At 56.7% G+C, this 17,147-nt stretch overlaps 2 protein-coding genes across 6 annotated transcripts in view; both read right to left on the bottom strand.

Moving 5' to 3' along the window:
• Nucleotides 1–2: 2 nt before the first annotated feature.
• Nucleotides 3–5,068, bottom strand: MDK (midkine). Its single transcript, XM_040067770.2, has 5 exons — nucleotides 4,990–5,068; nucleotides 1,612–1,695; nucleotides 1,366–1,527; nucleotides 1,097–1,258; nucleotides 3–675 (listed from the first exon to the last, which is right to left on the bottom strand). The coding sequence occupies exons 2-5, from the start codon at nucleotides 1,688–1,690 to the stop codon at nucleotides 650–652; spliced, it is 429 nt and encodes a 142-aa protein (XP_039923704.1). The 5' UTR covers nucleotides 1,691–1,695; nucleotides 4,990–5,068; the 3' UTR covers nucleotides 3–649.
• Nucleotides 5,069–8,365: 3,297 nt separating this feature from the next.
• Nucleotides 8,366–17,147, bottom strand: part of DGKZ (diacylglycerol kinase zeta) — a 53,561-nt gene continuing 44,779 nt past the window's right edge. For all 5 annotated transcript variants that reach the window (XM_040066043.2, XM_040066044.2, XM_040066042.2 and 2 more), the window contains 8 exons: nucleotides 16,646–16,686; nucleotides 15,863–16,053; nucleotides 15,347–15,378; nucleotides 14,543–14,586; nucleotides 14,053–14,173; nucleotides 13,469–13,505; nucleotides 13,083–13,182; nucleotides 8,366–10,760 (listed from right to left, as the gene is read on the bottom strand). In XM_040066043.2, coding sequence (XP_039921977.1) covers nucleotides 10,644–10,760; nucleotides 13,083–13,182; nucleotides 13,469–13,505; nucleotides 14,053–14,173; nucleotides 14,543–14,586; nucleotides 15,347–15,378; nucleotides 15,863–16,053; nucleotides 16,646–16,686 — 683 coding nt within the window. In that variant the 3' untranslated portion in view covers nucleotides 8,366–10,643. The remainder of the gene's footprint in view (nucleotides 10,761–13,082; nucleotides 13,183–13,468; nucleotides 13,506–14,052; nucleotides 14,174–14,542; nucleotides 14,587–15,346; nucleotides 15,379–15,862; nucleotides 16,054–16,645; nucleotides 16,687–17,147) is intronic.

The raw sequence follows: 17,147 nt of genomic DNA, 5'->3' as shown, positions 1-17,147 counted from the left end.
CACCCAGCACTGGTGATGACATGGCAAAGGCAGAGGGGCTGCAGCCCCAGCATGGACACACAAAGTTAGAAGTGACAGAGAGGAGACACTGCTGCTTCTCAGGGTGATGGTTGTGTTTTCCTCAGCTGCTGCAGGTAAATCGTGCCCCAGCCAAAGGGATGCTAGAATAAACCCCCTGAGGTGGGAGCAGTCCTTGAGTGAGAAGCTTGAGTGATGGGATTACTTGGGCATTCAACACCCAGCCCTTCCCTCTGGCACTGGTACCTGGCGGAAGGAGCAAGGCGGCTCCTGGGCTTGCAAAAGGATGTGTTAAAGGCAACTCATTTGTGCTGGAGGGTGGAAAAATGTGTGTTCCATCCCAGCTCTGCGGGCTCATCCCAGTGAACCCCAACACCGGCTGAGAGGAGGTGAGCAGGATGCACTAGCAGTGCCCATGGGACAGCAAGAAAGGAGGCAGCCTGTCCTGCAGAGTGGGTGGGTTTGCTCTCTACAACACTAATGATTAAAACAAGGCATCTCAGTGGAAGAGGAGGTCATGGAAAGGAGTAAGGAGAGGAGGAGGAAGACTGTAGTGTGGGCCAGCTGCAGCTGGACATCCAGTCCTGTAGGCACCATGTTGAGGGGCTGCTGACGATGCTGGCTTCCAGCTCTAGTCCTTCCCCTTGCCCTTCTTTGCTGCATTCAAGAAGCAGAGGAGACAAGAGTTAGTGCATCTGCTGGCAGCTCACAGTTCCCCAGACATTGCTGTGGTAGAAATGTAGCCAGCATGGCTGGCTGAGCATGGCGTGGTGGCTGCATCCCTGCAGCAGCCTCCCGCCGTGCCAAACCACGTTTTGCACCACTCCTAGTGAGGAGAGCAGGGAATCCCCAGCCCACCAAAGATGGCAGCAGTTTGTGAGGGAACCAGGGTCTTTCCTAGTAGCAGTTGCATCCCACCCAGCCAGCAGCTGGACTTGGCAATGCAAAGCAAAGAGCATCCTGTGAAACCACCCACACCACCAGGAAAGCCAGCTCCACCAGGCCAAGGTACCTCTGAAAAACCCCTGCCCACGGTTGCAAGAGGACCCTTCTGGGGACAGGAGTGGTGGGAACTGACCTTTGGACTTTGACTTGATCTTGGAGGAGCAGGGCTTGGTCACATAGACAGTCTCCTCACACTGGGCATTGTACAGGGCTTTCTTCAGGACGCCGGAGCGAGTCTTCAGGCCTGTCTGAGCACTACAGCCACCCCAGCTCTCAAACTTGTACTTGCAGTCAGCTGGAAGAGAGGGGAGAGGCATCAGAATCAGCCAGAACCTGGCAGGACACTAGCCCCGGTCACCCAGCACAGGGTGGTCCCCAACCACCCCACCTCCATGTACCCACCTCCAAATTTCTTCTTCCAGTTGCAGGGGATCTTGCACTTGAGCTTCTTACTCTCATCTTTGCACGTTCCCTCACGGTAGCCCAAGCCACAGTCCTTACTGTTTGGAACACAGGGTCCCCAACGCCAGTCCTCACACTTGGAGCCATCCTTCTTTGTCTTTTCTGCATGGAAAAGCGGAGTGGGTGCTGCCTGCAGGGACAGGGGAGCATGTCCCACTCTGCTCCCCGCCCCAGGCTGCCTCTCACCTTTCTTGTTCTTGCCAGCCTCGGCGGCAGCAGCCACCAGGATCAGCGCCAGAAGGAGGAGGAGGCTCCGAACCTGCATCCTGCCTGTGAAGGAAGGAGAAAGAGGGGTTGGAGGTTGGAGTGCAATGCGGTGTCAAGGAGGAACATGCTGGGCTGTGGGCAGCTTGTGTGGGAGTAAGACAGCAGCTGCCTCCACTGCACGCACTCTGTACACGTGTGTGTACACCCCTCTGCCCTGCTTGTTGCCACCCAGGGGAACACGTTCACTAATTGCAACAGGAAGTTTAATTGTCTACTCAACAACTGCCTCCCACCAGGGAGCTGGGCTGAGAGATTGCTCCCACCCCGCATTGCCCTGCATGTGATCGAAATGCTCTCCATGGGGAACCCCACAGCCCACACAGCATCTGGGGAAGGTCCTACAGTTGGGTGCCAGTTGCCAGCCCTCACTCCCGTATTTCTCTGTGGATCCTTTATCCATGACCCAGCAGGCTGCTGCCCCATACCAAAGAGCCTTGGGGCCAGGGAACACAGCTCTCATAGTACCTTACTCCAGTTCCAGATGCTAGGGAGAAGGAAGAAAAAGCCCAGAAAAACAAATCTGCTTCCATGGGAGGTCTGAGAGTCAAATCAGTGGATTAAACACACACACACGCGCACACACACACACACACAAATTATATATATATTTTTATATATATATATATATATCTCCACAGTGTGGGAACTCATTAGAGGGGTGGAGTGGGAGTGCTGAGCCCACTGCGCATGCCACCTGTGCATGCAGGGGGTGTGCAGGTGTGACACACCTGGGAGCAGGTTGGGGACAAGGGTGCATACACATAAAGGTTTGGCTCTGGAGATCGTGCCCTGTCCCCCTGCCTCAATGGCCTTGGACCAGGTGACGGCTCCCCTCTGCCTGCTACCATGAGACTCCGGGATGTTGCTGTCAACAGGGTCCCAGACCCTGCTCTCAGTGGGAGCAAAAGTGTTTCAAATCTGGAGACCCCTTCTCTGCTCACCCAAAGCTTTTTAAGATGCCACCCATATCTCTGTGGCAGCAGCCATTCAGAAAACACATGGCACCTGCCCTGGCTCTTTGATGGGCTTCACAGAATTGGGCTGTAGAGGACAGGATGAACCACAGGCCCCAGGGGACATCAACACAGGGAAGACCCCAGGGTCAGTGTTTTCTCCCTCCCCTGGGCTCCCCGGGCAGCATGCCAGAGAGATCAGCATCCCACATTATTCAGGCTTCAGTGCACTCACCTTTCATGCATCCGCCGCCAAGCTGCCAGCTTCACTCTGCATTGAACTGTCACAGGGAATTACACAGACTGGCTGGCTGAGGCCACAGTCATGGGGGGGGAGATCTGCCTTCTCCCTCACCCAGCCCTGCTGGGAGCCATCCTGATGAGCACAGCACAGCTCAGCTCTGTTCCCACCCATCTGCCCTCAAAGGGGACAAGGGCTCAGCGCAGATGGGCTGGTCACAGATGACAAGGCTGGAGCTGAGCTGATTTACAGACATGGCTGTCCCACTTTCCGTAGCAGCTCTTACGGGGTAGCACCTCTGACATCCACATTATTCACAGCACCTGGTTTCAGGTGTTCTGTAAACTTCTCCCATCCTTTGCTGCAGAGCATTTTCCTGTGCTCCTTGCACCAACCTCCCAACCCAGCACCTTCTGCTCAGGCCCTTCTGACATCGTCCTCAAGCCCCCAGGGCAGACAGCTGTGCTCATCCCAGCCTCACCTCCATGCACAGACCCCCTGTTTGCCGTGGGTGCAGTCCCATGTGTACACAGGGAAGCTAGAAGGATGCCCTTGGAGGGGATGACCAGCTACAGTCCCAGAGACCCCTGAATTTGCTCCCAGGCTTGGCCCAGCACATTTTATTCCCCAGGCAAAGGTCTGCAGGGACCTTCAGTCACGGCTCACCCTAAAGCATTCGTAAGGAAAAGGGCGTGCAGTTTCCCAGCTGGTTTTCCAAACAGCCAGACAAGAGCTGCTCCTGGCTGGGCTGACAGTGCCTTCAGGCGTGCTCACACAGCCCTACTCCTCCTGCATCCCTGTGGGGCCCTGGCTTCTCTCCTCAGATGCCGGCTGGCTCTCACATAACATCAGTCCCTCTTCTCCCTTCCCCCCTCCTCTAGCTGCCCTGGGGTTTATGATCTAGGATCAGCTCCAAAAAGAAAAATAAAATCACCTGGTGAAGCTGAAGCAGAGCTCAAATACCCACTATGGCAATGGGAAAGTTTGGACCTCTCTCCGGACACCATTCTGGGCCAGGTAATGCTCCAATTTCTCCTAAAGCTCCTGAACCCTCAGTGGCGTCCCCATACGCTCCTGGGAACGGGCCGGGCTGCACCCCCCTCACAGCCCCTTTTCCAGCAGTGGGACCTCTCGGCTCGGCTTTGCTCGGCTCAAATTGCAGCTGGCTCTGGCAGTGGCGGATGCAGGACTGCTGTCCTCCCTCTGCCGGCTGCGCTGCTCCCCTGCCTGCGGGCAGGCAGCCCGGCACTCGAGGAGCCAGCCCAGCGCCCGGGAAGCCTGTGGCCGAGCACCGCGACAGCGGGAAGCTCCCTGCTGCCAGGAAAGCGGAGACCGAGCATGTGCCCGTGAGCCCAGGCGTCAGCACGGCCAGGAGCCTTTCCCAGAGATGCTGAGGGAAGCAGAGCGGCGGGTGTGTAGGGCTTTCCAGCAGGCGGCCTCACCTCACCTTCCCCTCGCAGGGAGAACTGCTCCAAGAGAAAAGGGTTCTGCCCCTGCGCGGCGGGCAGAGAGGGGAGCAGGCAGCGCCCTTCTTCCACACCTCTGCCCTCTCCTCCCTCCTCAGGGCAGATGTTGTGCCGTGAGCCCCGCAGAGCCTCTGCTCCTCGCCTTGCGGAGCGGCGGGCGGTGGTCGAGCCTCGCTCCGATGGGAGGATCGCCACCGGCCGAGCTCTCCCTGAACCAGTGTGGGGAGCTTCCCCAGAGGAATGGGGGGCAGGATACCGGGCCACTATCTCAACTCATCTGCTCTCCAGGAGCCGACTCCCTACCAAACAAACTCCATCCTTCTACAACTCTGGGCTCTTTCCTGGCTCCTCTCAGGCGATCCCGCACCGGGGGGGGTCACCGCCCCCGGTCCTCCGGCCCCGGTCGCCCTTTTCTGCAGCCCCTCCCCAGCCGGAGCCTATCCCCCACCCCGGCAAAGCCCCTCGCCGCCCCGGGGAGCCCTCAGCCGGGATGCCTGCCGCCCCCCCGGGGAAGTGACGGCAGGTGGCCGCTCGCCTCGCCCGGGGCTCCCGCGGCGTCTGGCGGGCGGTGCGGCGGTGCGCGGGGCCCTGGGGTGGGGGCCCGGCCCCGAGAGCCGCGGCCGGGGTCCGCACTCACCTGGGAGCGGAGCGGAGCGGAGCGGAGCTGCTGCCTTTGTGTGGCGGCCGCGTGCGGAGCCCCGCGCGGCGCACAGCGGCCCCTGACGTCGGGCTCGGCTGGCAGCAAAAAGGTGGGTTTTTAGCCCAAAACTTTCCGCAAGCTCCTCCTCTGCCCCCCCGGCGGGCACAAAGGCAGGGCGGCGGAGGGCCGGCCCGGGGGCAAGCTGGCCCCTCGGCCGGGGGGGAGCCGGTCCCGCGGAGCACGGCCCCTGTCCCTTGTCCCCTCTCAGCTTCCCGCTGCGCTCTCCAACCCGTACTCGCCGTTCCAGGGAAGCTGTGCGGGTTCGGCTGACCACGCAGCCCAACATCACCGAGCGACCGAAGGGTGCGCTGCTGAACGGCCGGGTAGGGTTTCCCCTGGGGGCTGCTGCTCTGAGTTCCGCTGGCAGCTGGCCCCGGGGGCACCCCCGGGCCTCGGTGGAGTAAAGGGAACCACCCTGTGTCTCCACCGGCTCCGTGGATGCCTCCTTTTCCATCAAGGCCGCTGGCATCGATGGACCGACCTTCCATAATCTCTGCCCTTTTCACCCTTCTTTGCTCGCTCTGCCCCTCGTGGGAGGCTGTCAGGGAAGGGGAACTTGCTCAGCAGCCAGAGCAGCACATCACTTACATGGTGTCCCAAGTGTCTTTCCAGTTCCAGCCCTTGTGACCTGCCTGCCTGTCCCCAGCTCAGCCATGCTGCAGCCCTTCTCCTTGCACCGAGCGGTGGTATCCGACTGCTGGTGGGGGATGAAAAGGACCTTGCAGATGTGATTGCTCCTTTCCCCCCGAACACCACCTTTTCTCGGGAGGTGAGCAAGGCAGCAGCCAAGCCAATTCTCTTTTGGAGTGAGCAGCAAGAAAGGAGAGTGTCACGCCAGAAAAATGGGGCTGTGGTGGGGAATGGAGCAGTTTCTTCTTTCATCCTGGAAGAAGTCTGCTAAGAGCGGGGCTGCCACAGCTGGGGTTCAGGGCAGGGGTAGGGCTCTTTTTTATGAGCTACTTCGAAACCAAGAATCCCTTTCCAAGAGATTGCCACGTTTAATTGCCACTCAGAGCAGTATCTGTTGCTGTGTGCAACAGGAAGGGGTGATGACATCTTCCCACGTTTACCAGCTCTCCTCAAAACCTCTGCAGATGTTTAGGAAACTGCTGGCAGAGTGGTGAGGGATCTGGAGATGCCAGGCTGTAAGTTTTAGCCCAGGATGCAGAAATGGATCCTGATAACTGGGCAGGTAGCAAAGCCAATAGCCTCTCCCCATTGCTGGGCCTTTAAACTCAAGCTGACAAAAACCACCGGAACAAACTTCAGTGTAAAAAAGGAGAAGGACCTAGGTGTATGTCAGGACTGTGATGAGCACACCAGGGCCTATAGAACTACTAAAGAACTGGGTGTGGAGCGAGCACTGCTGCTTCTCTTCAGCTGTTTCTGGCCAGGAGCTGAAGATCTCGCTGGAGTCCCCAGGGCACAGCAGCATAAGGTACGGTGAAGCCCTGTGCAAATTTTTACAGGGGACCAGGAGACAAGTGCTAGCTAGCTCTGTGAGAGAGCAGAGATGCATTGGTGGGCATCACTCTCAGCGGTGGCTGTGCTTGGTCCCTTTGGGCTCTTTTTGAGGGATATGGGGGAAATGGCTCCTTCCCCAGCTCAACTAAGCAGCAGAAGGCAGTGATTACAGAAAGGGGCCTCATACTGAGGAAAGGAAGAAAAAAGAGGGAGTGTGACTAACCCAGGTGCATTTCCCTGGTATTGGTTAGCTTGACCTTTTTACCTCTAAAAATGTCACAAACTAATTCATGGCATGTCAGCTCTGCAATTTCCATCTCTGGTCGAAGCCTGGTCCTTGGGGAACTGGTAGTGGATGTTGCAGCAGTGCCAGTTCAGGGACACAGCCATGCATGGGAGAGGAATAACCTTTTCCTTGTTGAGGTGTGTGGCAGGTGATCATTAACAGGACCAACCGCTGTCACCCGAGCTCTGCTTAGCTGGGCCTGGGCTTGCATGGCTTTCTCCAGCCTGCACACATGCACCTGGTGCCTACACCTCCAGATGTTCTTCCATCGCACAGGAGAGCAGACAGAACTCCAAACCTCCAGCACCTGACTGAAAAGGAGAAAGAAGGGATGCTGACACCCTTTAGAGAGAAGGGCAGGCTGCTGCCCAGAAGGTACACTGCCCCTTTCCCAACACTCCTCATCAGAGTAATCATATACTGGGACTGCTTTTCTTCCCCACTGTGTATTTGACACTGGGGCAGCTGGAAGACTCCAATTGCCATGGTTACTGACAGCCTTCCTGCAGAGATGTGGGCCAAGCGCCAGCATGCCAGGGTCTGGGCACTGGAGCAGAGCAGGCCCCCTCCTCCCAGTTGCACGTACACCTGGTCCCTGGGGAGGCCAGAACAATTTGGTGTGCCTTACACCTTCTACAGATACTCACTGTTAGCTCTGGGCAGGAGGTGAAGTTTGAAGACCATGAAAGAGAGGCACAGTGCGGGTGGAAGGGACAATGTCGGCAGGGAAGGAGGCTGCTTCTCCGGGCAGAGAGGGGCTGGTAGGAGCACCAGGCAGGCTGCCAAACTGCCCCTAGACATCCGAGTTTAAGATATGAGTATAGCTTCTCATCATCCATTGGCTCCATCACCAGCATGCCATCAGCTACTGTAACTACCTCCTTTTTCAAAGGAAACTCCACAGGAGAGTTGTGTTGGCCAAAGTCACCCTTATGAGTCTGAAGCTGGAAGCAGAAGTGTGCCTAATCTTCTGCTTTTGTAATCAGAGAGCGGTCCTTCCATCAGAGTGGCAGAGATAAGCCCTGCCCTCAGTGCTCAGCACTGGAGGCAAAAGCCCAAGACTCCCTGCTGGAGCTGGAAATTAATAGGAAGAGCTCCGGGCAGCACATCTCCTGCAGAGCAGCGTGGCTGGGGACAACTCACCCCAAATAAAGGCCAACAAACGTTCTGAAACTGCTGTAGTATACACTGACAGCTGTGGCAGCTGCTGGGGCTGCCGCCTTTGCCCCAAGGAGGAATAGTAGGCTGCTTGACTCACATGTCCAAGGCCCTCTGGATCACTTGGGAAGGCAGTGCACTTTCTCCTTTTCCCACATTACACAGAGCATTGATGTACAACACAGAATGGAGGAGAAGGTCCTTCAGGACAAAGATCTAGCAACAGTCCCAGAAGGCTGCTGCGCTGGGAAGTGAACGAGGATGTGGGCCAGTAAGGAACTTCCAGAAATACCCCTAAGTTTGGACAGGGGCAGAGGCCTTGTGATCCAACCTTGTTTGTGCCATGCGGGGCATCTGTTGTGCAGTGCCCACTGCAATCTTGCGGATGCAGCAGGAGACAGGAACTAAAACATCAATCTCTTTATTTAAATGGCAAGAAACAACAACATCCAAACAAAGTTGAAAAGCAACGGGAGCACAGGCTCGTGCCAGGCCCTGGGCCAGCTGGAGCCAACACCCTCACATAGTTACAAAAATACAATCCTACAACAGCGTCTAAGAAACACAGACCCAGGTATTGCACAGAACCCCTGCCCTCAGGGGGCAGGGCGACCAACACCCCCTCCTTCTTCACCAAAATATAAGCAGGCTTGGAATTGCACAGCAACTCAGCTCACAGGTGCACGGAGGGGCCAGGCAGGGATGGGGACAGTGTGTCTCTCAACTACCTGTACAAAAACTACAAGGGAGAAAGGGGAAAGCTAAGGCTCTAAATGCCTCTGGGACCAAGTTGGGCATCCCATCTGGGGCAGCAGCAGTGTGGACCTCTGAGATGACAGTGCCTTGTCTGTCAGTGGCCTGCCAGCAGTGCTGATGAAAACTCCAGGCACTTCCAGAGCGTCCCAGCTGTCAATGCATTAGTATGCTATCATTATTATTTGCCAACATTGCCACTGGCCCCTGGGTACTTTTCACTGCTCTATGTCTGTTCCCCAGTACAGCATCCCCCATCCTTCAAGGAAACCCTGCCCCTGGGCAAAAATTCTGACGGGTATTCTGGTTCCCTACAGCACCCTCATACCCTTTTCTTGGCAGTAGGAGGGATTCAAACAGTGCCACCCAGCACTACCCTGTGGGCGCAGCTGCAGGAGGGTGCAGAGGGACTGCACAGACCACACATGGCAGCAGCAGTGTCCTCTCCTGGAGCCAAGCTGCAAACAGCAACCACCTGCACAACGACTGCCCACCCCAATGTGCCAAGCAGGTCTGCTAGGCTCAGAGCCATCGGCTTTCCTCCTCTGTGGGCACCTCCTGGTCTCAGAGACTCAGTTCTGCAAAAGCCTTGCTGAAGGTCTGGCTTGATGTCTCTGCTTCAAGCGCTCACAGCATCAACAAGGGGAGATGGATTGTGGTGCCTCAATGCCCTATAGCAGGTGGTTGGTGAAATTCCATCCCGTTGCAGGCATGACTCAGGGCTAGGAGCCCTGATGGTTCCTCTTTCTGCTAAAACTGGAGAGGGTGAGCTCGTGGTCTGCCCAGGGGGGTTGTGTTTCAGCTGTGCGAGCTCTCAGGTATTCCCTGCAAAGCCCTGTGCCCAGTTTGGGAATAGCAGGAATCAGACTAAGAGGATGCATGTTGACAGGTCAGGGGGCAGGAGGGATCCCTGAGAGCAGCACTTGACCCCAGCACTGCCCGTCCAGCCCTGTGCTAAGTCTAGCATTGAGGGCGAAACTGAAGCAGGGAGGGCAGCTGAATCCCAGTCAGCATTTGGAAAATAAACCAGGCATCACCGCTGCCACTGCCCCAGTTGAGTGCAGCTCTCCACCATCCTGCAGTGGGCTCACAAAGCGATGCTCAGCAGAGTGGGTGCAAAAATTGTTCCACCCAGTCCCACAGAGAAAGAATTGTGGTTGGGAGGGTTTGGTAGCCTTCCTCCATGCCATCCCAGCCCTGAGTCAAGACTGCTGACTGAGCACTAAAGGCCCATTAGGACGGCACCTGCTGCCCTACTTCCAGCTGCACCAGTCCCAGATGCTCTGAGGAAATGATGGATGCACAAGTGACTTCTCTCCTGCTGCAAAAGGCTCTGGGTAGGGCAACACAGAGAGCTGGTGCAGCCCCAGGAGGGAGGAGAAGGCAAGGCCAGTAACTTGTGGTGCTTCCTTTGGGGCAAAGTCTGCAGATCACAGCCCCTGCAGGCTGTCCATGTAGTCTGTGCCTCCCACAGCTGTGCCAGACAGGAGAGGAGGAACAGGACACAAACCTAGCCAAGCACTTAAAAGAGGGGCACTGCCAGCAGAGAGAGGGGCTGAGCAATGATATCCCACCAGGATCATAGGTAGGAGCCTGTGGAGAGGGCACTGGCATTACTCCCATGAACAAGGGTGATGGGGCTTCAGCCTGGCCTGCTCCAACATGGCTGGGGGATAGAGCCCACCTAGGCCAGGGAATGTGGTGAATGAGAGGTGAAGAGGTGGACACACAAAGAATCAGGCTTCAAGTCTGAAACACCCATTTTCCTCATAAACGGAGTCCCAGCTCAGCCTGGGACAGAGTTCTTCTGTATCCATCTCCAGGGACCAGGCTGGCATCTGCGGAGGGTTGGGCCAGATACAGCTCTGCCAGTTGGCATTGTCCTCTTCTCGTCCTGCGTGAGCGGGCTTGGGCTAAGGCACGCCAAGCACTACACAGCTGTCTCCTGGTCCTCCCGCTGGATCATCTGGTAGTGCTGTCGGTTCTCGAGGTAGGCAGCCAAGTCGGGGTCATTGGCTTTCTCAGCACGGTGCTTTGGGGTGTCTCCCTGCACAGGGGAGGCAAGAGGTCAAGGGTGCCAAAGACTGCCTAAACACTGCTTTGGCACCCAAAGGCGTCCCCATTCCCCCAAGTGGCTGCGTCCAGCAGAGCCTGCAGCCAAACCCCGAGTCAGGCAGCAGCCAAATGCCCATGTGCTCGCCATAGGATCAAAGTGTGCTCCTGAGGAGCCTGACTACTCCAGGCCTGGAAACTGTCCCCTGAAGGGCCATTGGCTCCAGGCATGGGCTAGGACATGACCGACCCTGGGCATCACAAGTCACCCAAGAAGAGACAAAGGCTGGTCCCCATGACGTGCTCTTCCCCTGTATTGGAGAGGCAGGCGGGAAAGGGTGAGGAATGAGGGGTATGTCTGGGGAATGTCCAGGAATACCAACCCCCCTTCCCTCTCACTGCCTGGCTAGTGCTCCAGCTCCCGGAGGAGGATCACATTTCACCAGCTTATTGCAGCCATCTGGATTGTGTCCACTAATGAACTCCCGCACTCTATAAAAAGCAAATCTGTTAACAGCTCCCAGCGCTGTCTCCTCTCCCCCTTCCCTCCCCCTGCTCCTTGCTCCTCCTCTCCAAGTGCCCAGGCTCTGCTGTGCCACTGAGAAAGGCCACAGAAACCTGGCGCTCTGCCGCTGCCATTGAAAACCAGCCCTGGAAGGGATCCCCGTCCTGCCCGGCTCATCCCCTGGTGCTCAGCAGGGCACGGGCAGCTGCAGCAGCGTGCCGGGGCCTCCAGAGCAGCCCGCAGCCGTATTTCTCCATCAGGAACAATGGTCAGACGTGCAGAGCCCTCCTCTGGGCCTGTATGTGGCTGCACACAAAAGCCCATCCGTGTGTGGCTGCAGAGGGGTGTCATGCACCAAGAAATCTCCTTGGGATGCGCACCCCAAGACTGGGCACACCCCGTGGGCCTGCACGCACGCCCCCGCAGCTAGGGGATGGAGACCCCTCTGTGCTTTGGCGCCAGCTCTCCTCGATGGCCTCCTCCCCACATCCCCTGAATGCAATCACTCAGGAGAAATTGAGCTTCTTTCCTGTTCCCCTGCAGAAGCCCCTCTGCATCACTGCCTGCCTGCAGCCTGAAACTGGAGCTGCCAGGGCCTCCCTGCCCGGCTGGGCTGAGGCACTCCCAACTGATAAGGCTCAGCCTCCCTCACTGCTGCAGGGAGCGGGATCAGCCTGCTCCAAACCCGTGCTACAGGTCTGCCACTGGGGTTTCTAATGAGGTGGATCCTGCCTGTGCAGGCAGGCTGTGACCCGGAGCCTGTGAGAGGTCAGTGCAGCAGCAGGGCAGGGTCCCCAGGCAGCCACAAACCCGACATGCTGCGTTTGCACAGGCACGTGCAAACCCTTTCCCTGGGGCAGGCACATGCCTGAGCAAGTCTCCCTTTAGTGCTGGCAGGCTGGGGACAGAGAGGGACCTTGTGGGGTCCCCCCTCCGAACTGCCCTCTCCTCTTGCCTCTGCCAACTGAGTCTCCATTCAGCGCAGCCCCACCCTGGGCACTGTGCAAGGCCTAAGCCTTAGACAGGACCAAGGAAAAGAGATGGGGAGCCAGAGATCATCTGTACTGCATAGTCCTGGCAGCTGGCAAACAGGCATGTGCATTGCCTAAACTGAACTCCAAACTCCACCAACACCAGCACCCCTCAACTGGGCTCCAAACTGGTGTCCCAGACCCACAGATTGCACTCTCTTGGCTTGCTCTGCTACATCACCTCTGCTACACCCCATCACTACAAGCCTCTACCACATCCTCTCTGCCATATGCCAGCCCCGGGAACCTCCTGTATCAAAATATGGCCCCAAGCCCACCCTTTCTGCAACTCTTCTGCCAGGGCTGGCACAATTCCCTGACACTAAGGCACAGCTCAATTAACTCGGCATGTGAGGGAAAGTGCTGCCACTGCTTGCTCCTGCTCCCTGCAGGCCAGCTTCACCCGCCAAGAGGAGCTCCCAGATCCCTGATCATGACTGCCTGTGGGGGAGAGTGGGGGGGAGTCCTGCAGCTGGGAGGGAGCTTTCAGGGAGAATGTCCTTGCTCTGACCCCTGAGGGTGGAAGGGGGAGACAGGGATGAGACATTCCAGCCCCTTGCTTCTAATTTAATAAAACAACAGGGAGAGAAGCACCAGGAGAAGAGAGATTTAACCCCTCTGTAGCTGGGCTCTACTGGGCAAGCATGGGTGCTCCATGTCAGCTCCTCTCTGCCTGGCAAACACCTCACCCAAAGCACCCCTGCTCTGCTCTCCTAGCTCTGCCCCTTGCCAGCCCTCTGGTCACCAGAGAAAGCCACACTGCCACCGTTCCCGCTGTCACCTGCAGGTCTGTCTTCATGAGCGAGGCCCCAGCCTCCACGATGTAGTGGCAGATAGTGCGCTGGCGTAAGGCTGCAGCCTGGTGCAAGCTGGTTTCACCGCTGAGGAGGAGAGAGTGCGAGATGTGAGATGCCCCCCTGAACAGGGACCATCAGCACATGCAGGTGGCAGCAAGAGACAGTAATTCAGCGGCAGCAGGAGCTGATGGTGAGCTGTGTTTGTCCAGGCAGCCCTGGCAGAGGAGGGGGTGCTACTCAGGGGCAGTCTGTCCAAAATGGACTGGGAATCATGGCTGGCAATTAGAGCAGGGCAGCTGAAGTGCCCCTATGACCAGTCACTTCTCAGAGGGTCTGGCCAACAGGTAATGCAAGTCAGGCAGTGACTTACTTCTCTTCCTCTGTGGCATCAAGGATTTCTGAAGGAGCTGTGGAAAGAAAGAGTGCAGGTTGAGTGAGACCTGGCTCCAGGGCAGAGACAGACCTGCCTACTGCTAGTTACAGACTGCATCATTCCATAGGGGCTGCTATTTTCATGCTGCCTGCAAAAGTCCTAGCTCCAAGGAACACAGCTCAGCAATAGCATCTGAGCTCAGCTGATCCCAGAAAAGAAGAATTGGTTGTGGACTCACTACAGAGAAGTATCTATATAAAAATAAAGCTGTCTGTATTTCAGTGGGAACTGCCAAAAACAACAGGTCAGCTGTCAGGTGCCCTGAAGGCAGAAGCAAGACACTGAGAATGCTGCCCAGAGACACGCTGATCCCTGCCAGGATGCAGCAATAGCTGTGAGGACACTCCAGGATATTGGCAGATAGCAGACACGTGCCAGGAAAACCCCATACACCAAAAGGATGTTGTAGCAAACCCAGAGGGAAGGGATGTAAGCCCAGGACTACTCCCTCTGAGCAGAGGGTTGATTTTTTTTGGCTGCCAGGCTCCTTTGCTAAGAGTGGCACTCTGGCTCCAGCTCACCATTCTCGATGATGTACTTGACGATGTCCTTGCTTCCTGATTTGACAGCATGGTGGAGGACGGTCTGGCCCGAGGAGTCTCGCACCATCAGGTCTCTTCCAGCTCGGTGCAGCTCTTGGAACTACAGGATTGTCAGATTGCTCAGGATGAGTTGCATTTCCCAGCTCCAAGCCCCAGCATTATGTGCCTGGAGTGCCTGACAGATTGTGTGGATACTTGGGGCTGGTGGGGAGCTTTGTCCAGCCCAGCCATGCTACCAAGTCCCTTCCCTTCCCCTCCCTTCCCTTCGTGACCCCCAGGACACGAACCAGGGCTCCTTGCCAGAAGCCTGCCTGGTTTCCAGCCACCACTCCTGAAGGAATGCCCTTGAGAGGCGCTGCTCCAGGGCAATTGGGGAGCATGGCTGTCAGGGCTTCCCTTAACCCAAGGGGCACACCAGCCCAGGAGCCAGCCCTGGCTGCTCATTGCAGCAGGTTGCTGGAGCACCTACCTTGCTGAAGTTGCCACTCTTGGCAGCTTCTATCAGAAGGTCATCTGCAAAGAGACACATGTCAGGGTCAGAAAAGTCAATCTATAACACAGTTTATCTAATCCTGGGGACAAGAGTTGGGCACCAGAGGTGTGCAGCAGGAGCTCAAGCTCCCCACGGATTAACCCCTTGGTCAGCCTGCATTTACATGGCTCCTCCACCTTCAGGAATGTAAGGAACAAGCCAGGGGGAGGAAAGAGACACCATATAGCTAGATGTGCAGCCAGACCTCAGCCCCAGGGAGGTGCATGTGCAGGGGGAGTAGTCTCTGCCCTTGGGCAGGATAACTTGTGATGAAAATGGGGAGCAGATCTCCTGGGCATCAGCCAGCAGCCAAGACGCCTCTCATCAGTGACTCACTCACATCTCCAGGCTCCAATCAAGCTTCAGGAAACTCCTTCCATTTGTTCAGCTTGGTGAGGCCCCTGATCTAGTGTTCCCAACTCCCCAGGGAGAGGCAGAGACAGCCTCCCAACCCAGTCCACAGCACTCAGCTCTGCAGGTGGGGGATTAACCCCTTGCCACATCATTTCCCGCATGGCGGAGATGGGAAGGTGCCTGGCTGGGCCACTCCACAAATCACTGTCAGGTCTCTTGTGCTCACTTCTGGGTCAGCAACCCGCAGGGCTCCATGTTTCAGGACACATGGAACAACAGGGCTCCTCCCTGCTCACCAGGGAAAGGACTGGCCAAAAAAAACCATAGCAGGAAAACAAAAGAGTGAAACCGGAGAGGGGGTATGACCAGGGGTAGGACTCCACTCACCCTTATGTGGGAGGCAGCGCTCAGGCTCAGCGCTGGAAGGGAAGAAGAGAAAGTGTCACTTACCCTGCTAGTCCTGGCAGCAGATGGCCCTAATGGGCATGCCACCATTAGAGGGATGGAGAGACCTGCCTGTGGCACTCCTTCCCTGATATGGGTTCTTCCCCATGCCCACTCCCATTTCTACTGCTGCTCCTGGCACCACTGCTCATCCATACCCAACAATGGCCTTAACTTGGCTGGAAAACACCCATGTTCTTTGCCCCACGGGCCAGGTGCTGGAGCTTGACCCCATGGCTGAGCCACCTGGTGATGCCCCACTGTTTAGGGCAGCACTGGCAGAGGAACAAGGAAAATAGGATGACATCTCATCTCTTGGTCTTACTCAACCCTGAATCCTGCTTGCTTCCAGGGAGGTCCCCTGTAATCTGGCCCAGGGATCAATGCTGTGAAGCCAACCCTAGCCCTCCCATCACTACCCGTTCTTCATGAAGCCCAGCACTCCCATTCCAGACTCACCTGGGGGCAGGAGAGGTGGGTGGAGAGGAGGAAGAGGAGGGAAATGCAAAATGGTGCCCAGGGGGTGTGGCAGATGAGTCCACCAGGTCAGGCATGGCAGGAGAAGTGCTCACAGTCTGAGTGACCACTAGCTCTGGGTCCAGCACATAGAGCTCATCCTGAGAGATCTCTGTCACATAGTTGAGGTGTTCCTGAAAAACACAAGTCAGGATATGCTTCCTGAGAAGCAAGACCTATTTCTGCAAAACTCCATCCCCTCACACCCCAGTGGGTGGGCATGTAGCCCACCCATTTGTTCAGCAGACCAATAGTGGCTTGAGTAGTCTTGTGCCTGGGAGCCTTTGCTTCTCCTTGTTCTTTTCTGGCTTCCTATCTCCTGCCACCTTATCAACCTTGCAAACCTTATCTCCACGTTCTCCTCCCCAGTTCATTAGGGAAAGTATCTCATACTGGTGAAGATGACCCCAGCTGGTGGGTCCCCTGGCCAGTCTTGCTATGTTTGCTAATCCTTACCTGCTGCACTGGAGGGCCCTGCAGGCAGCTTTCAACCCAAGGTTCTGCACTACCACCCAGGCTTCTTTGCTTTTCTCCAGAACCCGGGAGGTGCTAAGCCTGGCCCCAAGCCAGGCTCATCACGCTATCCCTTTGGGATATGCCAAAGGGCAGGGCAGTGGTATGAGCCTGTGTGGCCCCAAGGCTATGCCTGCCTGTTGGTCTGCATGCAGGTGGGACACCCAAGCACCTTCCCAGGGGGATGACAGTGCAGGATGAGGCTGCACTCACCTGTGCCCGGTCTATCCTGTAGAACCGATCGGCCGTGGTTGCTGTAAGACAGGAACAGAACGAGACAGGCTGATCCTTGTGTGAGACAAGGGAGATGGCCTCTTCCCACCACGAGTGACACTGAGCTATCCAGCCACTCCATGGCTAGCACAGAGGATACAGCAAAGTCTACAACAGCCCTTGACCAGAAGCAAACCACTTCCCTTCATGATTCTGCTGGTGTCTTCACCCTAGAGGCAGCCCCTTAGGCCTAAAGATCACCATGCCCCTGTGAAATATGCCTTTGCTTGCTATCTACTCCTCAATGACTCCTGGCAGGGAGCCACAGGTGAGGCAAGAACACAACTAGCTGACGCCACGGCCTTTCTGGGGGCTTTCAGGTGCTCCAGCATTATCCTGAGCAGATGAAGCTCAGGGCTATGCAGTGCTCATCTCAGCATTCACTTATACTAGGTGAGGAACTGCTGTGATTAACATGGTGCACCTTGGTAACAGTGCTTAG

This window comes from Hirundo rustica, chromosome 6, assembly GCF_015227805.2.
Source record: "Hirundo rustica isolate bHirRus1 chromosome 6, bHirRus1.pri.v3, whole genome shotgun sequence".
NCBI classification, from domain to species: Eukaryota; Metazoa; Chordata; class Aves; order Passeriformes; family Hirundinidae; genus Hirundo; species Hirundo rustica.
The sequence above is the reverse complement of the archived record's forward strand: the minus strand, read 5'-3'. Positions and strand labels throughout refer to the sequence as shown.

Coding starts and splice junctions, on each gene's coding strand:
- MDK (XM_040067770.2), bottom strand. CDS start 1,690: ATGCAGGTTCGGAGCCTCCTCCTCCTTCTGGCGCTGATCCTGGTGGCT. Junction 1,528..1,611: donor GGCTGGCAAGAACAAGAAAG/GTGAGAGGCAGC, acceptor TTTTCCATGCAG/AAAAGACAAAGAAGGATGGC. Junction 1,259..1,365: donor CTGGAAGAAGAAATTTGGAG/GTGGGTACATGG, acceptor CCTCTCTTCCAG/CTGACTGCAAGTACAAGTTT.